Genomic DNA, 22725 nt, shown 5'->3' on the forward strand with positions numbered 1-22725 from the left:
GAAAATAGAAAAGAAAATAGATAATTCTTGTGAAAAGCAGCAGGCTTTAAATATCAGAAAACAAAATGCTTTAGAATGGTCATTCACTTATTCACTTAACAGGTATTTATTAAGCGACTACTATGTGCCAGCATGGAGGATACAGTAATAAAGAAAGAAGAATCCCCTAAGTATGTAAATCTTGAACTCTTGGCACAGAAAGACAAGAAATTAATGAGAAACATACTGAATGGAAGATAAAGGGGTAATGTGATACTGACAATAGAATAGTAAACTAAATAGTCAGGAAAAGCTACACTGAGAAGGTAGTATCTGACATGAGACCCAAAGGATTAGAACGAACCAACCAGAAGATCTAGGGCAGAGCATTCCCAGCCAGGAAACTCAGAATGAGGGAAGACAGGTATAAAGAATGAGATTACGGGGCGCCTGGGTGGCTTAGTCAGTTAAGCGTCCGACTTTCGCTTAGGTCATGATCTCGCGGTTCGTGGGTTCGAGCCCTGCATCGGGCTCTGTGCTGACTGCCAGCTCAGAGCCTAGAGCCTATTTCAGAGTCTGTGTCTCCCTCTCTCTCTGACCCTCCCCTGCTCACGCTGTCTCTCTCTCTCCTAGAAATAAATAAAAATTTAAAAAAATAAAAAAAAAAAAGAAGAGTAGTAAATATCTTTAACCTTTTGCATTAAAAGTCTAGGTCTTCCAAACAGTGATTAACTGCTTAACATGAGCAGTTATAGCCTGGGCTCTCACTCTCTCCTAATAGGGAGAAAAGCAAGGATGTGAATTAATTAGGACATATGAACTTACACTTGGGCTACTGAGAAAACATAACAAGAAAATGGCTTTTATACAGCTTCCAGAATACCAGTTGTAGTAATTTACAAAACTGTCTTTCCCTAAAAGGCACAGTAAAAAATAATAGCTAATATTTGTTGAGTGTCTACAGTGTGCCAAGAATCGTGCTGAGTCCTTTGCTGGCATTATTTCATTTATTTCTAGTAAGAACCCTATGAGGACTAGTATTATTCTCATTCCCTTGAGGTCTTAACCAGCAACTCTGCACAGGCAACTGCCAGGTAAGGTCCTGTCTTACTACTAGCAGTCTGGTCCTCACCACTGAAGGCCTATCGGGCATTTTCCTTTAGCTAAGTGGTCTCACCTCAATTTCATGTCTAAAAACTGCTATCTTTCACCCCACTCTCAAACTGTCTTCTAATTTTCCAGCTATCATCCTTTCTATTGTTTATGTTTAGAATTTTATACCTTCTTCTTATCCAGTGCAGTCCGGCTACTCCCAAATAGGTCATATCCTGTCTCCTTTCCTACACCATCCTTCTCCTACAGACTCCTCCCCTTTCATACCATTCTGTTTCAATCTCTCATCTCTTCCTTGCCTAATTCTCTAACAGACCCTTCTTGCTTTCACTACTGCCCCTCAGTATGATCCATACCAGGACCAGACTTATCTTTATAAAATCCTTTTGTTATCTTCCTGTTAATATTTTCCTTAAAATGTGAGGGTTCTTCAGGACTTAGAGGATGATGTGGAAATGGCTTAGTCTGGCATTGAAGGCACTTTTCACTGTGGTCCCGAGTCCACATTTCTCATACCTGCCTGTTCCCAGCACCAGACCTTCTGTTCCAGGCAGGCTCACTCTTCAAAAACACCCACTACTTGCCCACTACCACAAACACAATAAAGATAAAATCCACAGTAGTGCTCCATCCTACCCTGCCTCATCAAGCCTCTGGAATGCTCTCTCTTCCTTTGTTAGCAATCTATATGAATCCTCCAAGTTAAAGATCTAGTCTAAGGAACACTTTTTTTGGGGGGGGGGGGGAATGTTTCCCAATCAATCTGGTCCTTAGTGTTGAACACACTCTAAACTTCCCTACAGGACCAGAACACCATGAACTATGCTGTTCATTAACACACAACAAATTTACTTATATGACTAGCTATATTTTCAGTTTGTATATCCATATGTCTGTCTGTCTGTCTTTTTATCTACCTATTTGAATACAAACATACATATAAAAATCTCATTTCTATCTAAAAACTAGAGCAGATATATATTCTACAGTGACCAGGCAAAAACAAAAATCTCTTAGTGAAAGCCTAAATACCAGACCTTGATTATCTGAAGCCAAACATACAAAACAACAAAAAACCTTCCTAATGATTTATTTCTCACATGAAAATGGTATGTGGTCTAGAAAATGGTCAAGGATCAAATACTACTAATAAACTAAAAATTTCATTTAAAAGTGATTATGTCAATAAAGAGCATAATCAGGGTCTTATGTCTAGCGACAAAAAATTTTTATTTGCCACAAGATAAAACCTTGACCAAAGAAACATAGTACTACTTTGTTCTGAGTCACTTCAACTTAACTGCACCTTGTTACCTCATCTCTAAAACGAAGGAGGCAAACAGGTTGATCTCAAAAATCTTTTACCTCTAAGGATGTTTGGAATTAAAAAAGCATACCCAAGTTTTTATTTAAGCATACCAAAGTTTGATTCCTCTGCAAAATGGCTGACAGTAAGTAGAAAATGGAAAGGTATCAATCATCTATTCCTTGACTCATTTTCAATTCTTAGAACAGCTACACCACCTGGGAATTTGCTCTCCCTCTGCTATGGCTAATATCAGACCTATGATTAAGACTTTATCATGGGCTGAAACTAGGTTCAAGGTGATTTTATCCACCTCTCTATTTCTCAGTGAGACTGTCATTTTAAATCTGTGCAATGATTAAAGAGTTCACTTTGGTTCTTGTTTCTACCTTCCCCAAGAAGAGATACCTAGTTACCTGATATTATTGATATTTTACTCTCTTGTAAGTACTCATAATCTCAATATTTCACAGAATCAAAGAATCATTTGGAGGTGTCTCGAAGGTCATCCAAGGTGAGGGAGAAGTGAAGCATAAGCAATGCAGCAATTTTTAAACACAGTGGTATGAAGATCTACCCGAGACTCTCACAACTCTAATAAAAGTTTCTTTCATGGCTACCTTCATACATATTCTTTCAAGGTAATCATAATTAAGTGGTCAAGTAAGAGTGTAAATAAAAATATGCTATCATAGAGTGCTAGGTAACCGAGCTAAAACTAAAGTAAACAAACTCAGTGGGCCATCACATATGCAAGCTAGTGAGGTCCCATAAATCACCATGACTGGGTATCAGGATTTCAAAGGCGCACTCTGTAAGCTCTTTTGCCCAGGCCTGTTGATTCAAGCTCCAGTTGCATTGGGTCACCTATATGGTAGCATATAAAGTTCACCTTTTAAGTTTAAAAATAGTCCCAATCCCCATCCTTACTAAAGATAGGCCACTTTATGTGCCTATTATGTGTGTGTACCATTCCATGCACTTTCGGCAGGTTCTCATCCAATTTGTACAACAAGCCTCTGAGACAGATTTTGTTAGTCCCGATTTACAGACAGAATAGGTTCAGAGAAGTTGAAGCAATTTAATTACCCAAGGTCACAGCTCTAGTGTGGAGTGATCCAGAAGAGGAATTGCTAAGCTCATTGGAATTTAGGAGATTTACAGGAGAATAAAGATAAAGGTTCACATCTACAATCTGCTATTCTGTTCCACTTTACTCTTCTGGCAGCTAAGAACTTACAATATACTACAGTGAACCAATCTATACTTATTTGACACAGTCTCTCTTCACCTTGTTCCAGCTCGTACCTTGTTGTCCCACGTCCTTACCCCAGGCCCAGTTCCTTAGGGATGGCCCAGCAGTTGTATGTGACAATCCACCCATGTTGCTACGGGGCTATGACTCAAGGAGGCAACAGGTGAAGGAGAGGATGCCAGCTACCAATGCTAAAAAAGACTCCAGCCTCATGCAATACCCTTCCTCCGTAAATCACCCCTCTCCAGTCAGTTGCCCCAGTCACTATCCCCACAGCTGATTATTCTCCTCTTAACATTCACACCCTCACCCTGACTCGTCTGGATTTCCTTTTTTCTTCAAGGCTGTCCCCAAAAATCATTCCAATCAGATTTCACCACAGAAACCCTGTCCGAAAAAGTCATCTATTTTCCTTTCTTTCAGTCTTCATTTCTCACTCTATCTACAAGCCTTTCTTCCCTCCCCACTTCGCCCCCACCAAGAAAACAGACCTCCACACTAACACAGTAATAGGTCATTTTAAAAATCCTGACACCTGCTTACGCCTCCCCTGAGTTTATCCTCTACCTTCTCCTGCCACACTCCTCACTATCAGTCAAGCTTCATTCCATCCAATTATACCCGTACCCTCTTCAAATCCCTTGCCAGCTCAGGATCTCAGATCTGCTTTTGCCAACTGGTCTTCTCAACCCTCTGACCCCTTTACCCTCCAGTTTATACGTGTGCCCTGTTAACTACCTGCTTGCTAGGTGGACTCCCAACCTAACATGTTGTCTTATTATCATACTCTTCCTGGGAGCCAGAAACTAGGTCCTGTCTCCCCATCCTCTCAGGACACAAAGAACAGGGAAGCAGAATAAGCTGCATTATAGGATTCCCCTCTAGCAATTACATTTTGCTGAAACTACTCTTGCTATTTTGAATCTAGTACTTATTTAAAAATTATATTAGGACATATTTTGAAAATGCAGCCTGAGAACAAACACTTGTTTTTCTATCTCCCCATCTTCCTCCCAGATGCTACATTCAGAAAAATAAGTGTCTTTATACCTATTAAGCAGCACATGGATCTTATACAAGTCTAAGTGAGCCTCAGTTTCTGATCTTTAAAAACGAGACATATTGTTTTGGCATGTAGTGTACTGTTTCTGGGACTAAGGCTTGAAGTATGAGAAAACATCAGGATCGTGCCTTATATTAGAAAGTGCGTTACATACCAGTGTTCCTCGACCACGTGTAGTCAAAGACTGCTGATACACGGCAAATTAATAATATTAAAATGTTTGAAAATATAGCCAAGGGATAGTAAGTAATTAATCTTTCCACTGAGTTGTACTTTTGAGAGAACAAATTGCTTCCAATCTGTAATGATAAAAGCTCTCTGTTTTGTCTCTTCTACTATGTACCCTTTCATCATTTTACTGGTCATGAATACTACAGAGAAAAATTAAGATTTAGGCCCAAACAGTACCTTCCAGGAGAAATTAAACTAATTTTTTCTTAATATATAGTAAAAAAGAAAAAGGGAAATTTCTAATAAGGGGCACGTAGGTGGCTCAGTTGGTGTCAGTTGGATCAGTTAAATGTCTGACTCTTGATTTCAGCTCTGGTCATGATCTCAGCAGTCTGTGGGATTGAGTCCCACATCAGATTCCATGCTGACAGCTGGGAGCCTGCTTGGGATTCTCTTTCTCTCTCTCTCTCTCTCTTTCTCTCTCTCTCTCTCTCTCTCTCTTTCTCTCTCTCTCTGCCCCCCGCCCCTTATCCCCCACTTGTATGCACAAGCATCCTCTCTTACTCTCCCAAAATAAATAAACTTAAGAAATTACTTTAAAAAAGGAGTATTTTTAGTAAAACATTCCTAAGATTTCTTTAAACCTAATTATCACTTACACTTATGGAGATCTGAGGGACCATGCTGAGAATATATGATTAAGTTAACAAAGAACAAAAATCAAAGTTTATGCCAAAGATAATGTTAGTTTCATTCTTATCAGAGCATATTGTTGAAATAGCCTGAAAATACTCAAAATAAAAAAAATTACATGAGGATCAGTGCTTATTTAAAAAAGGAAGGAACAAATCAGCAAATATCCACTTACTTAATCTATGAAAGGCTCTGAGCAAATCTCTCAAAGTTCAAAACTTCAGTTTTCCTAAATCTAAAATTTCCACATACTTTTAACAGAATTATAGCTGTATGTTTTTTTGTATCCTTTGAGGTCTTTAACTTCTTTTGTGAAATAAGGTTTCCTTACAAATAATGAAATGTCACCTATATATATGTAAAACGCACATGACAGGATTTTATCTTTTCAATGAAAATTGTCAAAGCCCTTCCAAATTTGAAATCATCTAAGTTCTTGTGATAATGTCCATCATCATTCATTGTTAAAATTGTAGTTATTAGTTTTCTGAAGGTTCGGGAAAAAATGAACAAACACAAAATAAGAACTTTCTTGGTCAGAGAATGTACTCCTTTTCTGAAACCTGAGTTTGATGGTAAAAAGGCATAAACAACGGAAAGTCAACTTACAAAGAAATGCTCTTTTCTTTGTAATTCTGTAAAATTTGTATAACTTATGTTTCTTTAAATAGACACATGATTATTTGTTTTTTTAATTTTTTTTAAGTAATTTTCCATTGCAAAGAAATGTCTGTTCTTTCTTCCGAATGGGTTTGGATTGGATGTCCAGGTGAAATTAAGGGAGAATAACAAAAGGAAAACACTTGGACATAGTCTCTCAAAATATTTTGGAGAGTATTGGTTAATTATTATTAAGGACATTTAAAATGCCTTTACTCAAATTTAGGTCTAACAGAAAAACAGAGCAACAAAAACACATTCTGCCAACAATGGAAAGCAGTCTTAAAATCAGCCAGCTCTTTTCTGAAATGAAGAAGATTGATATCAGCCTGCACTTAACTCCACAGCCTTGCTCATCTTTGCTCAGTTGCTATGGACACGTCCCTGTCAGGCCTGTGCCTTCTACTCTTTAGACCTGTTTATGACAGGCTGAGGTGTTTCCTATTATGGTGCCTATGTCTGCACAGCACACTGCTTGCCAGTAATAAAAGCCAGAGGCTGCCGCTATAGGGATTACAGCACAGCAGACCAGAGATGCTGACGGAAACCTAAGAATGCCCTGCATAAAACTGCACAGAACACTCCCTAACAGGCAAAAGCCAACAAACACATCTTTTCTTCCCAGGCTAGCAGAGAAAGTGCTCAGAACTGTCATTTTTAGTTGGAACAAAATTATATAAGAATATTGTTGCTAAAATATGTATGGAGGAGAGAGAACAATTTAACAGGCACCAACATGGCCTATATGGTTTTGGTCGGTGCACTGTAAACTTTTAATTTAAATGAGAGGAGACTAATGTAGGCATAAACTATGCTAAAGTTTCTGACACCCAAGTGTATAAGCAGAACTGAGTCTTTTAAGTGGAAATGATCAGGATTCTTAGTAAAGAAATGAAAAGGTCTGACTTTCAAGGCATCAATCATAGTCCACAGACTCTGAATCTACCAATCCAAGATGAAAAATGGCTTTTACATTAACCAGCATCACACATCTGGTACTAGTTTATGTGACCAAATATAAAATAATACATTGACATGCACTAGTTTTGGGTTAGAAGCCATGTAGAAGGTCTCATCAATACTCCTAGTGGCTGGTAGAAAACTCAACGGTTTGTGTTTTTAAACAGTTATTAATCACATATGCTTATCAGAAATATAGCTCGGGGGCACCTGGGTGGCTCGGTTGGTTAAGCATTCGACTCGTGGTTTCAGCTCAGGTCATGATCTCACAGTTTGTGAGGTAGAGTCCTGCATCAGGTTCCACACTGTCAGCGAGGAGCCTGCTTGGGATTCACTCTCTCTCCCTCTTTTTCTGCCCCTCCCCTGCTCACTCTCTCTCTCTAGAAATAATTAAACTAAAAAAAGAAAAAAAAAAAGAAAGAAATATAGCTTGTATTCCATTAACACATTCAAATTTAAAAAAAAAGTATAATCTCCCTCCCACAATTTTTAAGTGTGAGTTAAGATAAAAGGCTCTGACCCCAAATGATGCTGAGACCCTCTAAAAAGTCAACTACAAAAGAAGTTAGGAGATTTCTAGCTACCCAGGTGGACCTGGATAAGTTTTGGGCCTCATTTTCCAATTTAAACTAGATGAGTTAGATAAATGATCACTTCTAACTTCTTTAGTTTTAAAATATAAAGTTTCAGTCTGAGATGGACAATGAATAACAGAAACAATAATGCTTTCAAATACTGATCATGCTAAATACTACCAAAACTATCACAAAACTGTGGTAGACAGGGACAGATTATATTTTCACTTACTAATTTCTATTTGGACTCAAACGACATTAAACTGAAAATTTTCTTCAATTCTTTGACCAAATTTCAGTAACTTCCTTGCAAAGGTTCTGACAAACAGTAAAACTGAAGCTAATACCCATAAAAGAACACCTTCAAGGGCTTTAAGGGCTTGGAACATTAAAATTAACTTTCATCCCTGAGACTGATCAGTAATAATTCTATAGGACTGAAAGCAGAGAAACACTTAAAGCTGTACTGCAAGGACCATAATACCATTCATACAATTCACCTGATATTTATTGAGCACCTACTTAACAAGGACTAATGTCTAATGCTATGGGTGCTGGAAAAATGTGTAACACTAACAACCTACTGTACAATACAGTATCAGTAAAACTAAGAAAAATACTACAATATTTAGAGTTAAGAGAGCCACAAATAGAGTCCTGGGGAAGGTCAAAGGAGAAAGACATGATCCCTGATCAGGGGAGGCTGGGGTGGGAAATATGGGAGCAGAGAGGACAGAAAAAAATTCATGGGAGAGGCAACATTCCAAATAGGCCTTAGAAGATAGTTAAGCTTTGTTTAACCAATCTTTTATTTTAGAAAAGTTTTAGATTTACAAAAATACTGTGAAGTACAGAGAGTTCCCATATGCCCTTCATCCAATTTCCTCCACCTTTAACACTACATCATTATGACACATTTGTCATAGGTGGTTAATCAACACTGATACACTATTATTATTATTAGTTTATTTTGAGAGAGACAGAGACAGCACCATTGTGGTAGGGGCAGAGAGAGAGAGAGAGAGAGAGAGAGAGAATTTCAAGCAGGCTCCACATTATCAATGGCAGAGCTTGGTGCAGGGCTCGAACTCAAGAAACATGAGATCATGACCTGAGGTGAAACCAAGAGTTGGACACAACCAACTGACCCACCCAGGAACCCCAACACTGATACACTATTATTAACTGAAGTCCACACTTTATTTAGCTGCCCTTAGTTTTCACCTAATGTTCTCTTTCTAGTTTAGTATCCTATCCAGGATCTCAGGTTATATTTAGTAACCTAGGCTCCTCTTAATTGTGACAGTTTCTCTGATTTTCCTTGTTTTTGTTAACCTTGGCAGTTCTGAGGAGAACTAGTTAGATATTTTGTAGAATGTCCCTTAGCTAGGAATTATCTGATGTTTTTCCTTATGATTAGAGTCGGGTTATATGTTTTTGGTAGAAAGACCACAGATGTAAAGAATTATTTTCATCAGAGCATATCAAGGGTATATACTACAACCTGACTTATCACTGTTGATGTTGATTTTGATGACCTGAGGCAGCATGTGTGTGTGTGTGTGTGTGTGTGTGTGTGTGTGTGTGTGTATGTGAGGTTTCTCCACTACAGAGTCATTCTTGTTCCATATTGTGTTTTTGGAAGGAAGTCAATATGTACAGTCTACCCTACAGGATGGGAGAGTTTTGCTCTCCTTCCTTAACAGCAGAGTATCTATGTAAATTATGTGGAATTCTGCACAGGAGATTTTTCTATTCTCTTCCATTTATTTATTTATTTATTTATTTATTTATTTAATGAATTATATCAATATTAACATAAGGATATTTATTTTTTATTTTGGATTGGAATCCAATAATAGTTTATTTTCTTGATCAAAGTGTTTCAGAAGTTGGTAATCATAAGCTCTTTTAGATTGCTCCAGTGGGGGAACCTGGGTGGCTCAGTCAGTTAAGCATCCAACTTTGGCTCAGGTCATGATCTCACGGTTCGTGGGTTTGAGCCCCACATTGGGCTTTGTGTTGACAGCCAGCTCAGAGCCTGGAACCTGCTTCAGATTCTGTGTCTCACTCTCTCTCTGACCCTCCTCTGCTCACGCTGTCTGTCTGTCTGTCTGTCTCTCTCTCTCTCTCAGAAATAAATCAAAAACATAAAAAAATTATTTTTTTAGATTGCTCCTGTGTCCCTCTGATATGTTCCCATCAAGATAGGGCTTTGTTTTAGCACTTCCTTACTTTCTAGCATAACAATATGCTCCTGTCTCATTTCCTGACCCAGTTCTAGAATCAACACTTTCCAAGGAGTCCTAGTTTGTTTGGAGAATGGAAACCAAGATGAGGGTGCTGGGTATGTTCATTGCTACTGGGGTGTCATTTCTTTAGGCCTTCTCAGCTGACAGAGCAGAGAAGTACTTGTGTACATACTAGATGGTTAAGGTGTTGAGAGGTGCAACGGGAAGCCATGCCCTTAACAGGATTTTCTTAACATTAAGTATTAATAAGAGATTCTGTGCCTGGGTTATTTTCAGTCTCATTTACAAGATTAATAGGGATGTACTCATTTAGACTATTCTCCACCATTTTATGTTTTTCCTAAAAATATTAACTCAAGTCCACACTTTATGCAGATTTCTAAAACTCAGAGAGTTTTAGATATTATGATAAAACTTTTGGTCAGTTTGATGAGTTTTAGTGTAAATTCACACAAAGAAAATAGAGTGAAACTACTTGAAAAGTCATCGAGAGAGAAAAGAGCCAATGAAACATTCCAAAAGTATTCTTTGGTTCACATCAACATCATTAGGCCACTGCTGCTTCTTAAAAGCTCATTTCAAGAACAGGAAATAGGATCGCAAATAAACACTTTCTCTAGCTCTCACCTCACAAATTAAGAATAGAAAGATGATATTACTTTCTGGATGGAAATAAAGGACTTAACACTACTGAGAATCTACTCTGTTTCTGACTCCGTCTAGAAAATTACTATCTTTTAATTCATGAAATCATAATACCAACTGTTTAACAGATGAGGAAACTGAAGCACAGAAGGTAAGCTGTCCAATTTGCATCTAGTAAAAGGCAGAGAGTGAATCCAGCTCAGGTAGTCTGGGGACAGAAGGGTGCTGCAAATCCATAGGCCATTCTGCCTGGGGAATGAATGCCTGATGAATGTGAGATTTCTGCTGATGAAGTCTGGCATCTTCCCCTCCAGTTGGGAGATCCCATTAATGGCAGAGGAAAAAACCAATGGGTTGTTTAAAACACATCTTTCTAACTAAAAATGACTTCTAAAATAGTTCTTGTTGTTGGTTAGGATATCCAAAAGTATACTCATCTGTGAGTGATAAGCAAAATGCTTTAAAGTGGTACATGTATGAACCTTTTCTCACTTTGTCACAAATTAATTTTAATGTATATTAAAAAGTGTATTAGAAAAAATACAGCTGGGACACCAATTCCATGGTTTCTTTCATAAATATCCTTGATTAAGAATGAAGCACTCGGATGGGTATTTACATTTTAAAAATACTTCAAATGAAAACTTTCAACATATAACATATATGATATACACAGAAACAACAAAGTTTGAGCAACACTAACTTAGACTTATGACAGAACAGAAGGATCAGGTTTTTCTTGTAAGAAATAATATGTTGTTACACTGCAAGGACATATACGACACAGGGTTTTCTTTATCTCTCTTGTTTAGTATATCTGAGGCATAGAATAAATTACTTGTAATTTATTGGGCATGCAGTATGTGCTATGCACCAAAGTGAGCTTTGTATACAATATATCGAATGCTCTCAACAACCTTTCAATTTTATTTTCCCCTTTATTATCTCCTTGTATAATGAGGAAACTGAGATTCAGGGAGGTGAACACCTGTTGCCCCAAATATTAGGTCAGAAGCAGCAGAGATGAAATGCGAAACCAAGTTTGCCTAACCAAAAAACAAAACAAAACTATATTCTTTTCACTCAATAAAGCTGTTACCAGCATCACTGGTGTACACTGTCAAGCAAGGGAGTACATATCACTCATATTCATCATATACAAAGAATGGCAAAACAGTAACAAAGAGTCCAGAACACTAAACAATGATAGCAATGAAAAATACTTCATTAAAGATAAAGCATTCTTTAAGTGTAAAGAATAATAAACCTGTTACTACTGCAGTTGGTAATCCAACATAACTAGTTTCCTAATAAATATCACAAAATTGTTTGTTTTTAAATAAAAAATCCCCTCTCCATTCCCGCTCAGTGTAAATAAAAGAAAATGCCTTTTTTTAGATGCCTTTTAAAACTAGTGTGAATATTAACACAAAGAGCTGTCTTTCTCTCTATTTCTTAGAAAGATCTCAGACTAATACTGCCAATTAACTATCATGATTAGCCAGGCTCAGCCCTAGTATCTTAGCAAAGCGAAGCCATCACAAGATAAATCATAGCTATTTCCAGTTTTAAAGGGTCGGCTTCTTTTTTAAAAAGAGAAAATCAGATTCTACATACTTTCGGGATAATCTGAAAATCATGACATTATCAACATTTCACATCTGCGATATATGTGCACCTTAAGTAACAACTAGAATCTGTGTGACTCTCATAGATGTCTTCTTAAATTGAAGGATTATCTATCATCCTTATTATTTGGGAAACAAGTGTGTTTAATCTGTCCATAGCATTTGAAAAAGTACTATTTTATCCTGGCTTTTTGTTTTGAAATACCAAAAAAAAAAAAAAAAGATCATAGTTCATTATGCTCTTATGCTCTCAGGCCAAATTCACCACCATCCTATAATTAAATCAAAATGTACTAAATGAAAGTGATTTTTCTAATAATGACTAATATACTGAATCACAAAAAGTCGAAGTTTTTGATAATTAAATGTTAGGCATATTGAAGATATGACACAAGAACGGAGTTGGTGACAATAGAGACAAATTAAGATTTGTTTTCATGTTTAGTATTTTATTAAGCTTAAGTCAAGGGCTTTACTATTCAATGAAAAATGAAAATTTCTGTTAACAGTATTTCCTTCTTTCCATTATTACTTAAAAGCAAGAAAGTATTTTTTTCCTAATGGTGACCATAAAAATAAACATTCCAAATCTTCCATATTAACTTGAAGACATTGTACATATACTATCTAAATCTTTGCCACATCTACTGTTAATGAGTGGATGAAAAAGCAGACAGCGAACTCAAGACATTCTTAGTAGAGTTTCTACAGATACAGAAAATATTTTCTTTTAAAATTTAAGATTTTCCTTTAGTCATATTAACTCAACAATCCTCTTATGACACGATCAGTAAGTTTTAATATTTTAATGTAGAAAATACATGTTATCTGCTATTTGCTCTTCATAAAATTAAAATGCTTTTTCAACCACAGCTTTGTTCTTTGCAAGAGTTAAACATTTATTTCTGAGAGTTATATCCATGTAATGCTGAAATATTTCAGGATTTAAACACTCCTATGGACATTCTGTATTCATTCCAGCATCCCTCTTGCCCAGAAGAAATACCAGCCGTCACAGAACGCTCTAGTATACTTTATGTATGCACTGACTCTTCAAAAGCACCAGGGGGAGCAGACAGCGGAGAACTAAGAACAAGCACCCCAGAAAAGCAATTAATTTATAGGTAACAGAAACATGATAGAGATGCTGGTTAAAGAGTAAATAGAATAAATTCCGTAAAGAAGTCATGACCACATTTGCAAAGTTGGCTTATGTAGATCTAGAATTAACTAAAGAAAAACCTGAAGTCTCTTGGAAGGATGCTTAAATCCTAAGTTCAAGAGACTTGTAGCTTGAAGCACGGCCGTTTCCAGCAATGCCAAGCCTCGAAACTGCCCCCAAATTAGAGAGGAGAAAGAAAAAATATTTTTATAGTCGTATATTTTAGGAGGAAATCAAAATGATTTTGTTTTCTCTTTTAAACGACACTGCACTCAACACTGAAGGCCTGCTGAAATACGTAGTATTAGGTCACAGGACGATGAAGTGACAGGGTTCCATTGCATGATCTCTGAAAGCCCGGAAGCTTAGACTCTTGGCCTGCCCTCCTCACATCCTCAATTTACTTTCCTTAAGGGAAAGGTAGCCAAAAACACTGTGAAACTATCCTGCCTTAAAAACAGTCTAATAAGGTATTTTAGTAGCTTTGCAAATTCTATACAAAAGAATGGAAATGTCTCCACCAAGTCCACTTACGTTTAACAAGTACCAAGAATTAACAAGGGCTGCGTTTGTAAGTTTTAGAGTAAAAGAGAAAAAATATTTAGCACTTCTGTCTGGAATTCTGTAACTGGAACTTAAGAAAAGACTAAACTTCTAACTTGAAGTTCAAAATGTTTTTATGTATACTATACCAAATATTGTATAAATATTATCCAAGCATTTAAAAATAATATAGACATGTGTACTAAAGACTGTTATCTAAAGACTACATTGTAACAATCCATGAAACTTAAAATGTCAAGCAGCAATGAGAGCTGAATGGTACAAAAACATATTTTAGCCAAAAAAACAATCAAGGAACTTTGACCCAAATTTGATATTAATACTAGCTAGTAATAACAGGTATAGTACCTACTATCACAAAGTATTTATTAGCTAGCTGTTATATATATAGTCTTTCAAACTCTTACATTAACCTTTCAAAATGGATATTATTGTGCTCATCTTATACAAAGGAAACTGAGGCTAAAAACTTGAAGTCATGTATCTAATGTAAGTCAGCTAGCAAGGAACAAAATCAATATTTAACTTCCAGGTCTGTTTTCTCGCTTTGAGACCTTACCAAAACCTCCCTCAACTGTAGCAATGAGCTTCCAAAGGAAATCTGTACAAGTCTCGAGATTAATGTGCTTATGAGGTTAAATGCTGTAGATTTAATAACTCAAATTAAACGCCATCTGGAGTCTCTTACCCTACTTGGTACAAGCATCCTAGATATATTACAGTCAATGTTGGCCTTGGCCAAGAATTCAATAGTTTTTCTAACTCAGCAGCATCCATAAGTATTATGCACGTTACAACAGCAATCAGGAAATGTAGGTAGTTGCTTCTAAAGCACCATTTTAAAACTGCTAATAATTTGGATGTCTTTAATTAAGATTTTTAAAAACACAGAAATAATCTCTTAACCCAACTGGTTGAATGGGTTGGAGGAATTAGCTTCCTTCTTCATAATACCAAAATCTATCTCCACAATAAATATTTTCTCCCTATAATCACTGAAAAATCATGACCTTTCTAGTATTTTTATTGTGTTATTTTTATACTACTAAAATAAAAAAAAAAAACTCAAGTGAGAAGGAAACCTAAAAATGTCATGATTTTTCAAAGGCACAAAAGACAACGACCTGAAAACAGTGACTGGTTCAAACAAGTACATGTAAAAATAATGGATAGTAACACAAGTGATAACCAGAAAGCAATGTTGCAGACATATTCATTCAGCCTCAAGAGATATGTGATGCAAGCTGTCACATTTCCAATTCAGACTTAGGTTGGGCATCACGGGGACCTCAAGATCAGCTGCTCCTACTCAGTTTATAGCTCATGTGGATGGGACTTATTCCTGCCCTTGTTGTCAAGCAGAAGGGTGATTTTACAACATTTACCAAGAGCTCTTTTTTCCTTCTATGTTAATCCTTTTTCACCTATAAAAAGTTTCGCAAGTTTAGCATTCTTTTAAAAATGAATGGGTTAAAAAAAGGAAATGGATAGCTTAGAAATTAAAAGTTTAAGCAACAGCTTCAGCCAAGCTGAATTTTTTTAAATGTTAAAACTAACTGTCCTGTCAATAATCTTTCAATCACAATACACAAACAGCTAGAATCACTACCTTTTTAAAAAGTTTTTTTTCTCACTTAACCCGCATTTCTGCCACCCTCACCATTTATACTAAATCTGTAAATTAATTCAAGGTTTAATTGGGTGCCTTCACAATGAAGATTTAAAAAAAATTCCTGTCTTATTGGGTGTCATAAAGAAAGAAATTATTTTGGCCAGTTACTATGACCTCAAGCTTTATTTTTTAAAATCTTGAAATACAGATAAACTAGTTACTTGATAGTTGATGTCACTTATAATACATTATTAGATTTCATGTTAATTTTTAAAATCAAACATAGGTCTCATCATCAAGAGTATGGATTTCTGGGGAAAGTAAGTATAGCTGCTCAGGTTCATTTCTCTGAAGAAGTACTGTGAAATCATCTTGAAAACATAAGTAAATGTGTGCCTATCCCTTAAGGTGCCTTCGGATTCTGCTCTTTTTTTACATATAATTAACCAGACAAGAGAATTAAAGAACTCAGTCCTACTGAAGAATGGTCCCATTCAGTATGTAGGACACTGAAGACACTCGGCATAGTCTACTGCTATTACGAGTCAAATTATTAAAAAAAAAAAAAAAAAAAGATTTGTATTTTATAAAGTTAATCAATGGCCTAAGAATTTGTTAGCCAGCTGAGAACAATGGCACCTGATGCCACAGCAGGGGGTGAGAGAGTAATGAATGATGAGTTATTTTGATGAGAAGCCATAGCAAATTTCAAAATGAGGCCCAAATAACAAAAACCCAAACCAAAACAAACATAAAACCCAGATTTGATCACCAGTGTGCATTTGGGTTAGGTCAGTATGCTTATGGGTAGGCTAGTGCCTGTAGACAGTGTGTTTGGAGTCTCTTTATTTTATTCAAAGCTAACTTTTCATTTTAAAAACAACGCCATCTATGTAAACATTGTCAACGGAGACGACAATCAAGTGGCTGATATGCTAAGGTATCTTAAAAAACTGATTGTGGAAAAAACCCAGCTGGGATAAAAACTACAATAAGCTAAGTAAAAGCATCACTCGTTTAAAGATACGTGCACAAAGACAAACCATAAAATGGTATAACCTTCCTGACCTTGTAAATAGGTGGCCAAAGATAGTTAAATATGTTTAAGAGGCAACTACTACTAACTGCCACACAAAGTTATCAGCTTTTACTGGTTGAATCCCTCAGTGATCTGCACCCAACATGAATGTGCCTTCTTTCCTATCATCTCAGCCAAATATTCATGAAAAACATACAAATCCCAATTATTTCCTTACATAACTAAAGACAAAAAGAACAGGAATTCCAAAAAATACAGTAAAACTGATAACACTATACCTTGCATTAAGGCTGTCTCAGGCTGAAGGTGACTTCTCAGTCCCCCAGACTCCATTGACCATCAAGACCAGCACTTCAGCATACGACACAAATGACCCATTGAAACACCACTGTAACTACATGACCTCAGAAAACTGGGTTTCTCTCCAAGATTCATGAAAGCAAAGGTAATGATCATAACGAACTCTCTAACTTTCCTGACATTTCCTGTGGACACCTAAGGCTAAGTGAACACAGAAAGGCTCAGTTTTCACAAGGTACCCTAACATCTAGATAAATGAGAGTTCAAGTTCTAAGTTCAGTGAACTCGGAGCATGAGTGCGGTAGGTAGTGACACCCAAGAGGTTTCACTGACCTCCAGCAGCTCTGATTTCCAACTGGGAATCCCAAGAATACCCTTATAAGCATGCACTGCCAACGGCCCCGCCTGGGTTGCTGCTGCAAGGGCAAAGTGTCACTTACAAGCCCACTGCCCTCCCTTCCAAAGAAACACCCCACTCACTGTGTCCCGGGGGTAGTGCAATCAAACTATGTCAAAGTTGCTTCTGCAAAATGCTTGATTTATGTGGAGTGAATGGAAGAGACACGGAAGGCGCAGAATCAGGAACCTCCCTTCAAGGGAGCAGAAAAGCCAACATGCAGTGTGACAAAATCCCTGCATATCTTTCTCAGGACCACAGGGGCTGGCGGCTTCACCAGCGTGGGAATCGCCGGTCCAGGGGCCTGGGTGAGAGGCCGAGCCGGCGCTTACCTTGTTGGAGGCCATCTCACTGACGGAGTGCCTGGTCTGCAAAGTCTCTAGCTGGTCCAGACACCAGTCCAGCTCCTCCAGGGTCTCGCTGGCCAGTTTCTGGTAGGCCTCCTCTGCGAAGAGATAGGGAAAGGGGGACTCAGTTCTCAAGCGCTTCACGGGGCCGCCAGCGAGTTCAAAGGGGGCCATCCTGCCGTACCCCGCCATGCTCGGACGCCCGGTGCCCGCACATGAGGGCTGCTCCTTCATAGTGCCGAGCCTGGCACCGCGCTGGGGGCCGAGGCTCAGCTAGCGGGGCGGCCGGCCTCGGGGAAGCACGGTTTCTCCAGCTCGGCGTCTCAGTTCCGCGTCCAGGGAGGGCGCACAAAGTGCGGCAAGCCAACTTTTACACGGGAGGCACGGACGAAAACCTCACGGCGCGACTTTTCGACGGTGAGGCGGGCCCGAGGGCCAGCACGGGGAGGCTGGCGAGGGGGGCGGCGCGCGCGCGCCTCCGGGCCAGCCCCGCGGCGGGAGCGCCCGGTCCACGGCCCGATCTCGTCGCCGGCCGGTCCGAGCGCCGTCCCCGCGCCCGCGCCGCTTGCCGAGCCTTCTCACGACGAGAATGAATCAGCCGCGGCCGGGTGCGCGGCCACCACGTTTCCTGTTTTCTTTCTCAACTCCCCCGGCGCCGGGCGCAGCGCGGCTCCATCGCGGAGGCTTTCCGGGAACACTCCCCCTCACGCCCCTCGCCGTGCTCGCCGCTGCCTGGCCCCTCCTCGGCTCCCTGACGAGGAGCCTGCCAACTGCCAAGGCCCGCCTGCGCCCCCCGCCGCCGCCTTCCCCGCAGCCCCGGTCCCGACAGCCCGGCCGCCTCGCCGGGGCATCACCCGGCGCAGCCCGGCGCCGCTCGCTTTGAAGCCAAGCCGAGAAGGCGCGGACGCGAGCGCGGCTGTCTGCGGGGCTGCTGCGGGGCTGCGCGAGGGGAGCGGCCCAAAACCCGGCGTGGAGCGCCTGCTGCCCAGGGTCGCGCCCGCCGCGGGGCTCAGGCGGACCTGGCGCGCACGCGCGCGCGGCCGCGCACCTGCCCCACCGGGACCCCGCGCGCCCCTCCCGGTCGCCCCGACTGTCCCAGCTTCAGTGTCCCCCCCCCCCACCCCCCCCCGGCAGCCTCCTGTGAGGTTTTGCCACAGAGCCCGACGGGCGGCACAAACAAGGTTATGTAGGACCCGCGCAGTCGTTTCTGTGGGTTCGGGTTTTAGGATTTTTGAAGCTTCGTTTCTGAAGGCTTAGGATTTACCTGCTTCAAGGGGGCAGGGTAGTTATGGGAATAAAATTATTTCTGCTGAAAGCAGACTTTTTCAGTACGCAGCCGGGCCCCTGCTAAGGACCAGGCCTCTACATTTTGGTGTGAACATAAACAAGCAAACAAAAACAATGTTGGAGGCTTTAGAATTTACAGGTTTGAAAATAGGCTGTATTTTCACATTCAGAATTGTCTAAGAGTTTTCTTAAAGGAACAGTAATGTGAATGCCCACATAGTATGGGCCCTTGACACATGTCCTGCATACGTGCTTCACTTGTGGGTGGAAAGGCACATCAGAGACCAGGATGATCTTGTGATGCCAAAGGAAAAAGCCTGGAAGGGTGTTTCTGCCCACCATGTGCAGAATAAACTACAAAGGTGAGAAAATGAAAAGACCATATCCAAATGCATCATATGGAAGCTGGTTCCATTTACAAAAGCTGACCCTGGGGGACCATGGGCACTCTACATAAAAGAATCAATTGCACAGAACTTTGCTACATTAGCAAATGGATAAACAAAACTTTCAGAGGGGAAAATAATCCAAACTCCAAAGAGCCCCATTTTATGAAACCTGGTTATTGTCAATTACAAAGAATACACTGAAAAGCTTACATGAAGTCGGTGAGATCCCTTTTCTTTGTCTTCAAATCTACAGGAATTGGAGGAGAAGAGATTCTGCCCTTAAAATTTAGACTCCATAAATGATCAGTGCCACAACAAAGAATTTCACAGACTGAATCCTGGCTTCTGGGATTTACCAGATAGGTTTTAATACAAAATTTGTAAAATTTAGAGTAACTCTCAAAGTATTTGCTACGTATGCCACATGGCTCGTTGTTACCAAGGATTCTTGGACTGTTTGGTATTCTCTTTGGAGACTCTAGGTTAAATTTTGTCTCTTTTATTCCTTTTTCTTTTAAGCACCAATCTTTGTAAATATATACTTAGGTGACACAGCTGCCTAAATCTTGTGAGGTAAATTAAAGAGTATCACTGGCCCCTTTTCCCCCCAACAAAAGTAACAACCTTAAAGATAATTTAAAATAATAAATATAAAATATTTTATCTGTATAGACTTTCCCTGATTCCTTGTAATCCCTTACCCTAAAGATCACAAACAGTAATTCAGCCTATGACCATAACACAATTTCATTTTACTTAATACCTTCCATATGCAATTATAGAAGAAACTAGTTGAAATAGTAGTACATCTACTATATGGTTTTATTATTATTATTATTATTATTTGCTTTCCCCTCCCTCTACTGTATAAAATAAGGATGTCGGACATTTTAAAAGGAAACTTACTTATTTTAGGTTATTCGAGTTGTCTATAGTGGGTTAAAGGTGCAAAATCGTTGTTCACTGCCATCCAGTGGGTTGAAGATGGAAAACCATTGTTCACTGCCATCTTTCCAGTCACTCGCTATATACAGAAGCCAGAATCTCCTCTCCACACCTCTAAAGGTGGTTTTCCATGTTCCTCTGCTGTCACTCTAAATCTGTCAAAGTCTGAGCCCCAAAGGGACCTTCCCAGTAAATAATCTCCTCCTCATCTTCACCAACTTTTTGAACTTTTCAGATATACAGTCCTTGGATGTAGTTGGATGTGGCACTACATATTGTATTTCAGTATTTACCTTTTAATCCTCACGGGGGAAAAGTAATTCAGTCAAGTTTCAATGCTTCAAGACATTATACACTCAAATAAGGACTTGCTCCTAAGAAGGCAGTATAGCAGCAAGAGGGACAACTTATTTCAAAAGATCTACTTTATGTCCAAATCAAAGATTAGCCATTTTGACAATCAGCATTTGGGTACAATAAAAAATGTGGTATGTACACATATGTTAAGTTCTACCCACTTCTGCATGCACTCTATAAATGTGGAGAATGGAAAAACAATGACTGGAACACATCTACCTACCAATAAGCAAGAAAATAAGTACTGACACAGCAAAGAAGTTTTTTCTATAAAACTGTTGCTCAAATAAAGAATTATTGCTGATATTAGCATAGAGCTTAGAATACTACATTTTCCAAATTCCTAGGTTTATAGGCAATATGGCTAGCCACAGTTCTTTAGGATCATTATTAAAGCATAACTTTTAGGAATTTTAACCCCAAATGTTCTAAGACATCGAGCAACTGACCTTTTCATCCCCACTAAAAAAACCTCAGTGTGGACTTGCCAGCTATCCTACAGGAAATTGAGTCACCACACAAAACAACACACCTAAATGTCATCGATAGCTAGCAGGACAAAAACTGTGACCTAGTTTAAATTTGGATTTTACCAAGAAGACATACTGCATTCATTAATAAAATGCTTTCTCCCCAGAGAAGATTCAATGTGGCACTACTTGAAAACAGTATGTGAAAACTTTTTTTTTTTTTTTTTGCAACCATCCAAAATCTTGCTAAGTCAAGGAACTGCAGGAAGAAAAATGCCCAAGCAAAAACTGGTAGCTAAAATCCCATAAAAGCTAGGAGAGGACTATCAAACAGCAACCGAGCAATAACTTGAGCTCTTGGAAGTCCCCTCCTAAAAGCAGCGCTCATTTTTTTCTTTTTTTTCAAGGCACCCTTGAACTATGTAACACCCGTGTTTCTGCTCAGGATCTTCTGTGAACAAACAGTCCTCAATTCTTGCAGGCCAGCACTTGGCTTCCGTCATTGTGATGCGATCAAGGGTTCCCCTGACACATGGCCTGAAACAGTGCCAGGGGCTCCCGGAGAAGATGCTGAAGCAGCAGCTTCCCTGCGAAAAGGAAAAAAGTCATCGCCTCAGAGCCACAGCAGTTAGCTAGAGGCTGAGGTTGTTTTCTTGGGAAATGTTCAGCCATTTACTCTTCTCCACAACGTACAGCAGAGCTGACCATTGAGATGAAAGGAACCACTCTAACTGATGTGTAATTGTGTGGATATTGGTTCTTTGTTGTTGTTTTTGTTGTTCTTGGCCAGTGTTTGAAAGATTAAAGGTCTATGTAAGTTAGTCATAATTCCTAGACAGGCCTACAGGTGTAAGTGAAGAGAACAGGTACAAAAATAAAATCACTTTGGGTACCATTTGTTTACACTTAGTTAAAATATAAGCATAAATAATAACAGTTTATTCAGATATTTTTAATTAAAAAGAAACTTCACTAAATATCTTCAGAAAGCAAATACGTAAATACATATCCTCCTAATTGGTTCCAGCTTCTCCCATCCTAATTCCCACCCAAATTCTCTCTTTGTTTCTAAGGATGGAGTTAATAGTGTCTAAAGTAGGTGGAACTGGAGGAAAATGATTCCTGTTTCACCATGTATTGCTTCAAGCGAGTTACTGCCTGAGTTTGCTACAGTAGATCTGTCCAGGTTAGCTCTAGCTTCTGCTGACTTCTTTTTTTTCCTTCTATACATTTTATCTGATGGGAAATACATGAAGGGGTTGGATTCACTTTCAATGTATACATGTAACAGGTTTAAGCAGAGCCTTGCCAGTGGCAAGCTGCTCTCATTTCCAAGTGTATTACTGGCATCACGTTCTTGTTTTGAAGTATTTTAAAATCTTATGAAATATATAAAATTTCACTTAGTACTTCCAGAAACCTCCAAAGGAAAGATGTACATAGTTTTGTGAGGTTTCTTTTTTCCCTTTATCTATGACCATCTATGACTTTTTTTCTAATGCTGACTGCAGCTCCAGTAGAATTTTTATAAAGAAATAAACACAAGATTAGGTTTC

The 22725-nt window shown here is 39.0% G+C and overlaps 1 protein-coding gene across 2 annotated transcripts in view; it reads right to left on the reverse strand.

Annotated features, from left to right (window-relative positions):
• The window catches only part of PDE4D (phosphodiesterase 4D), a 285677-nt gene that overhangs the window by 36524 nt on the left and 226428 nt on the right, over nt 1–22725 (reverse strand). The window contains exons 1-2 of one of the 2 annotated variants that reach the window (XM_039243828.1): nt 17906–17973; nt 17707–17819 (exon numbers count right to left, since the gene is read on the reverse strand). In XM_039243828.1, the coding sequence (XP_039099759.1) occupies nt 17707–17721 (15 nt within the window). In that variant the 5' untranslated portion in view covers nt 17722–17819; nt 17906–17973. Of the gene's footprint in view, nt 1–17706; nt 17820–17905; nt 17974–22725 lie in introns of those variants that run through there. The other variant, XM_039243827.1, reaches the window with a different exon arrangement.

This window comes from Hyaena hyaena, unplaced genomic scaffold, assembly GCF_003009895.1.
Source record: "Hyaena hyaena isolate Hyena2069 unplaced genomic scaffold, ASM300989v1 scaffold_232, whole genome shotgun sequence".
In the NCBI taxonomy this organism is placed as follows: domain Eukaryota; kingdom Metazoa; phylum Chordata; class Mammalia; order Carnivora; family Hyaenidae; genus Hyaena; species Hyaena hyaena.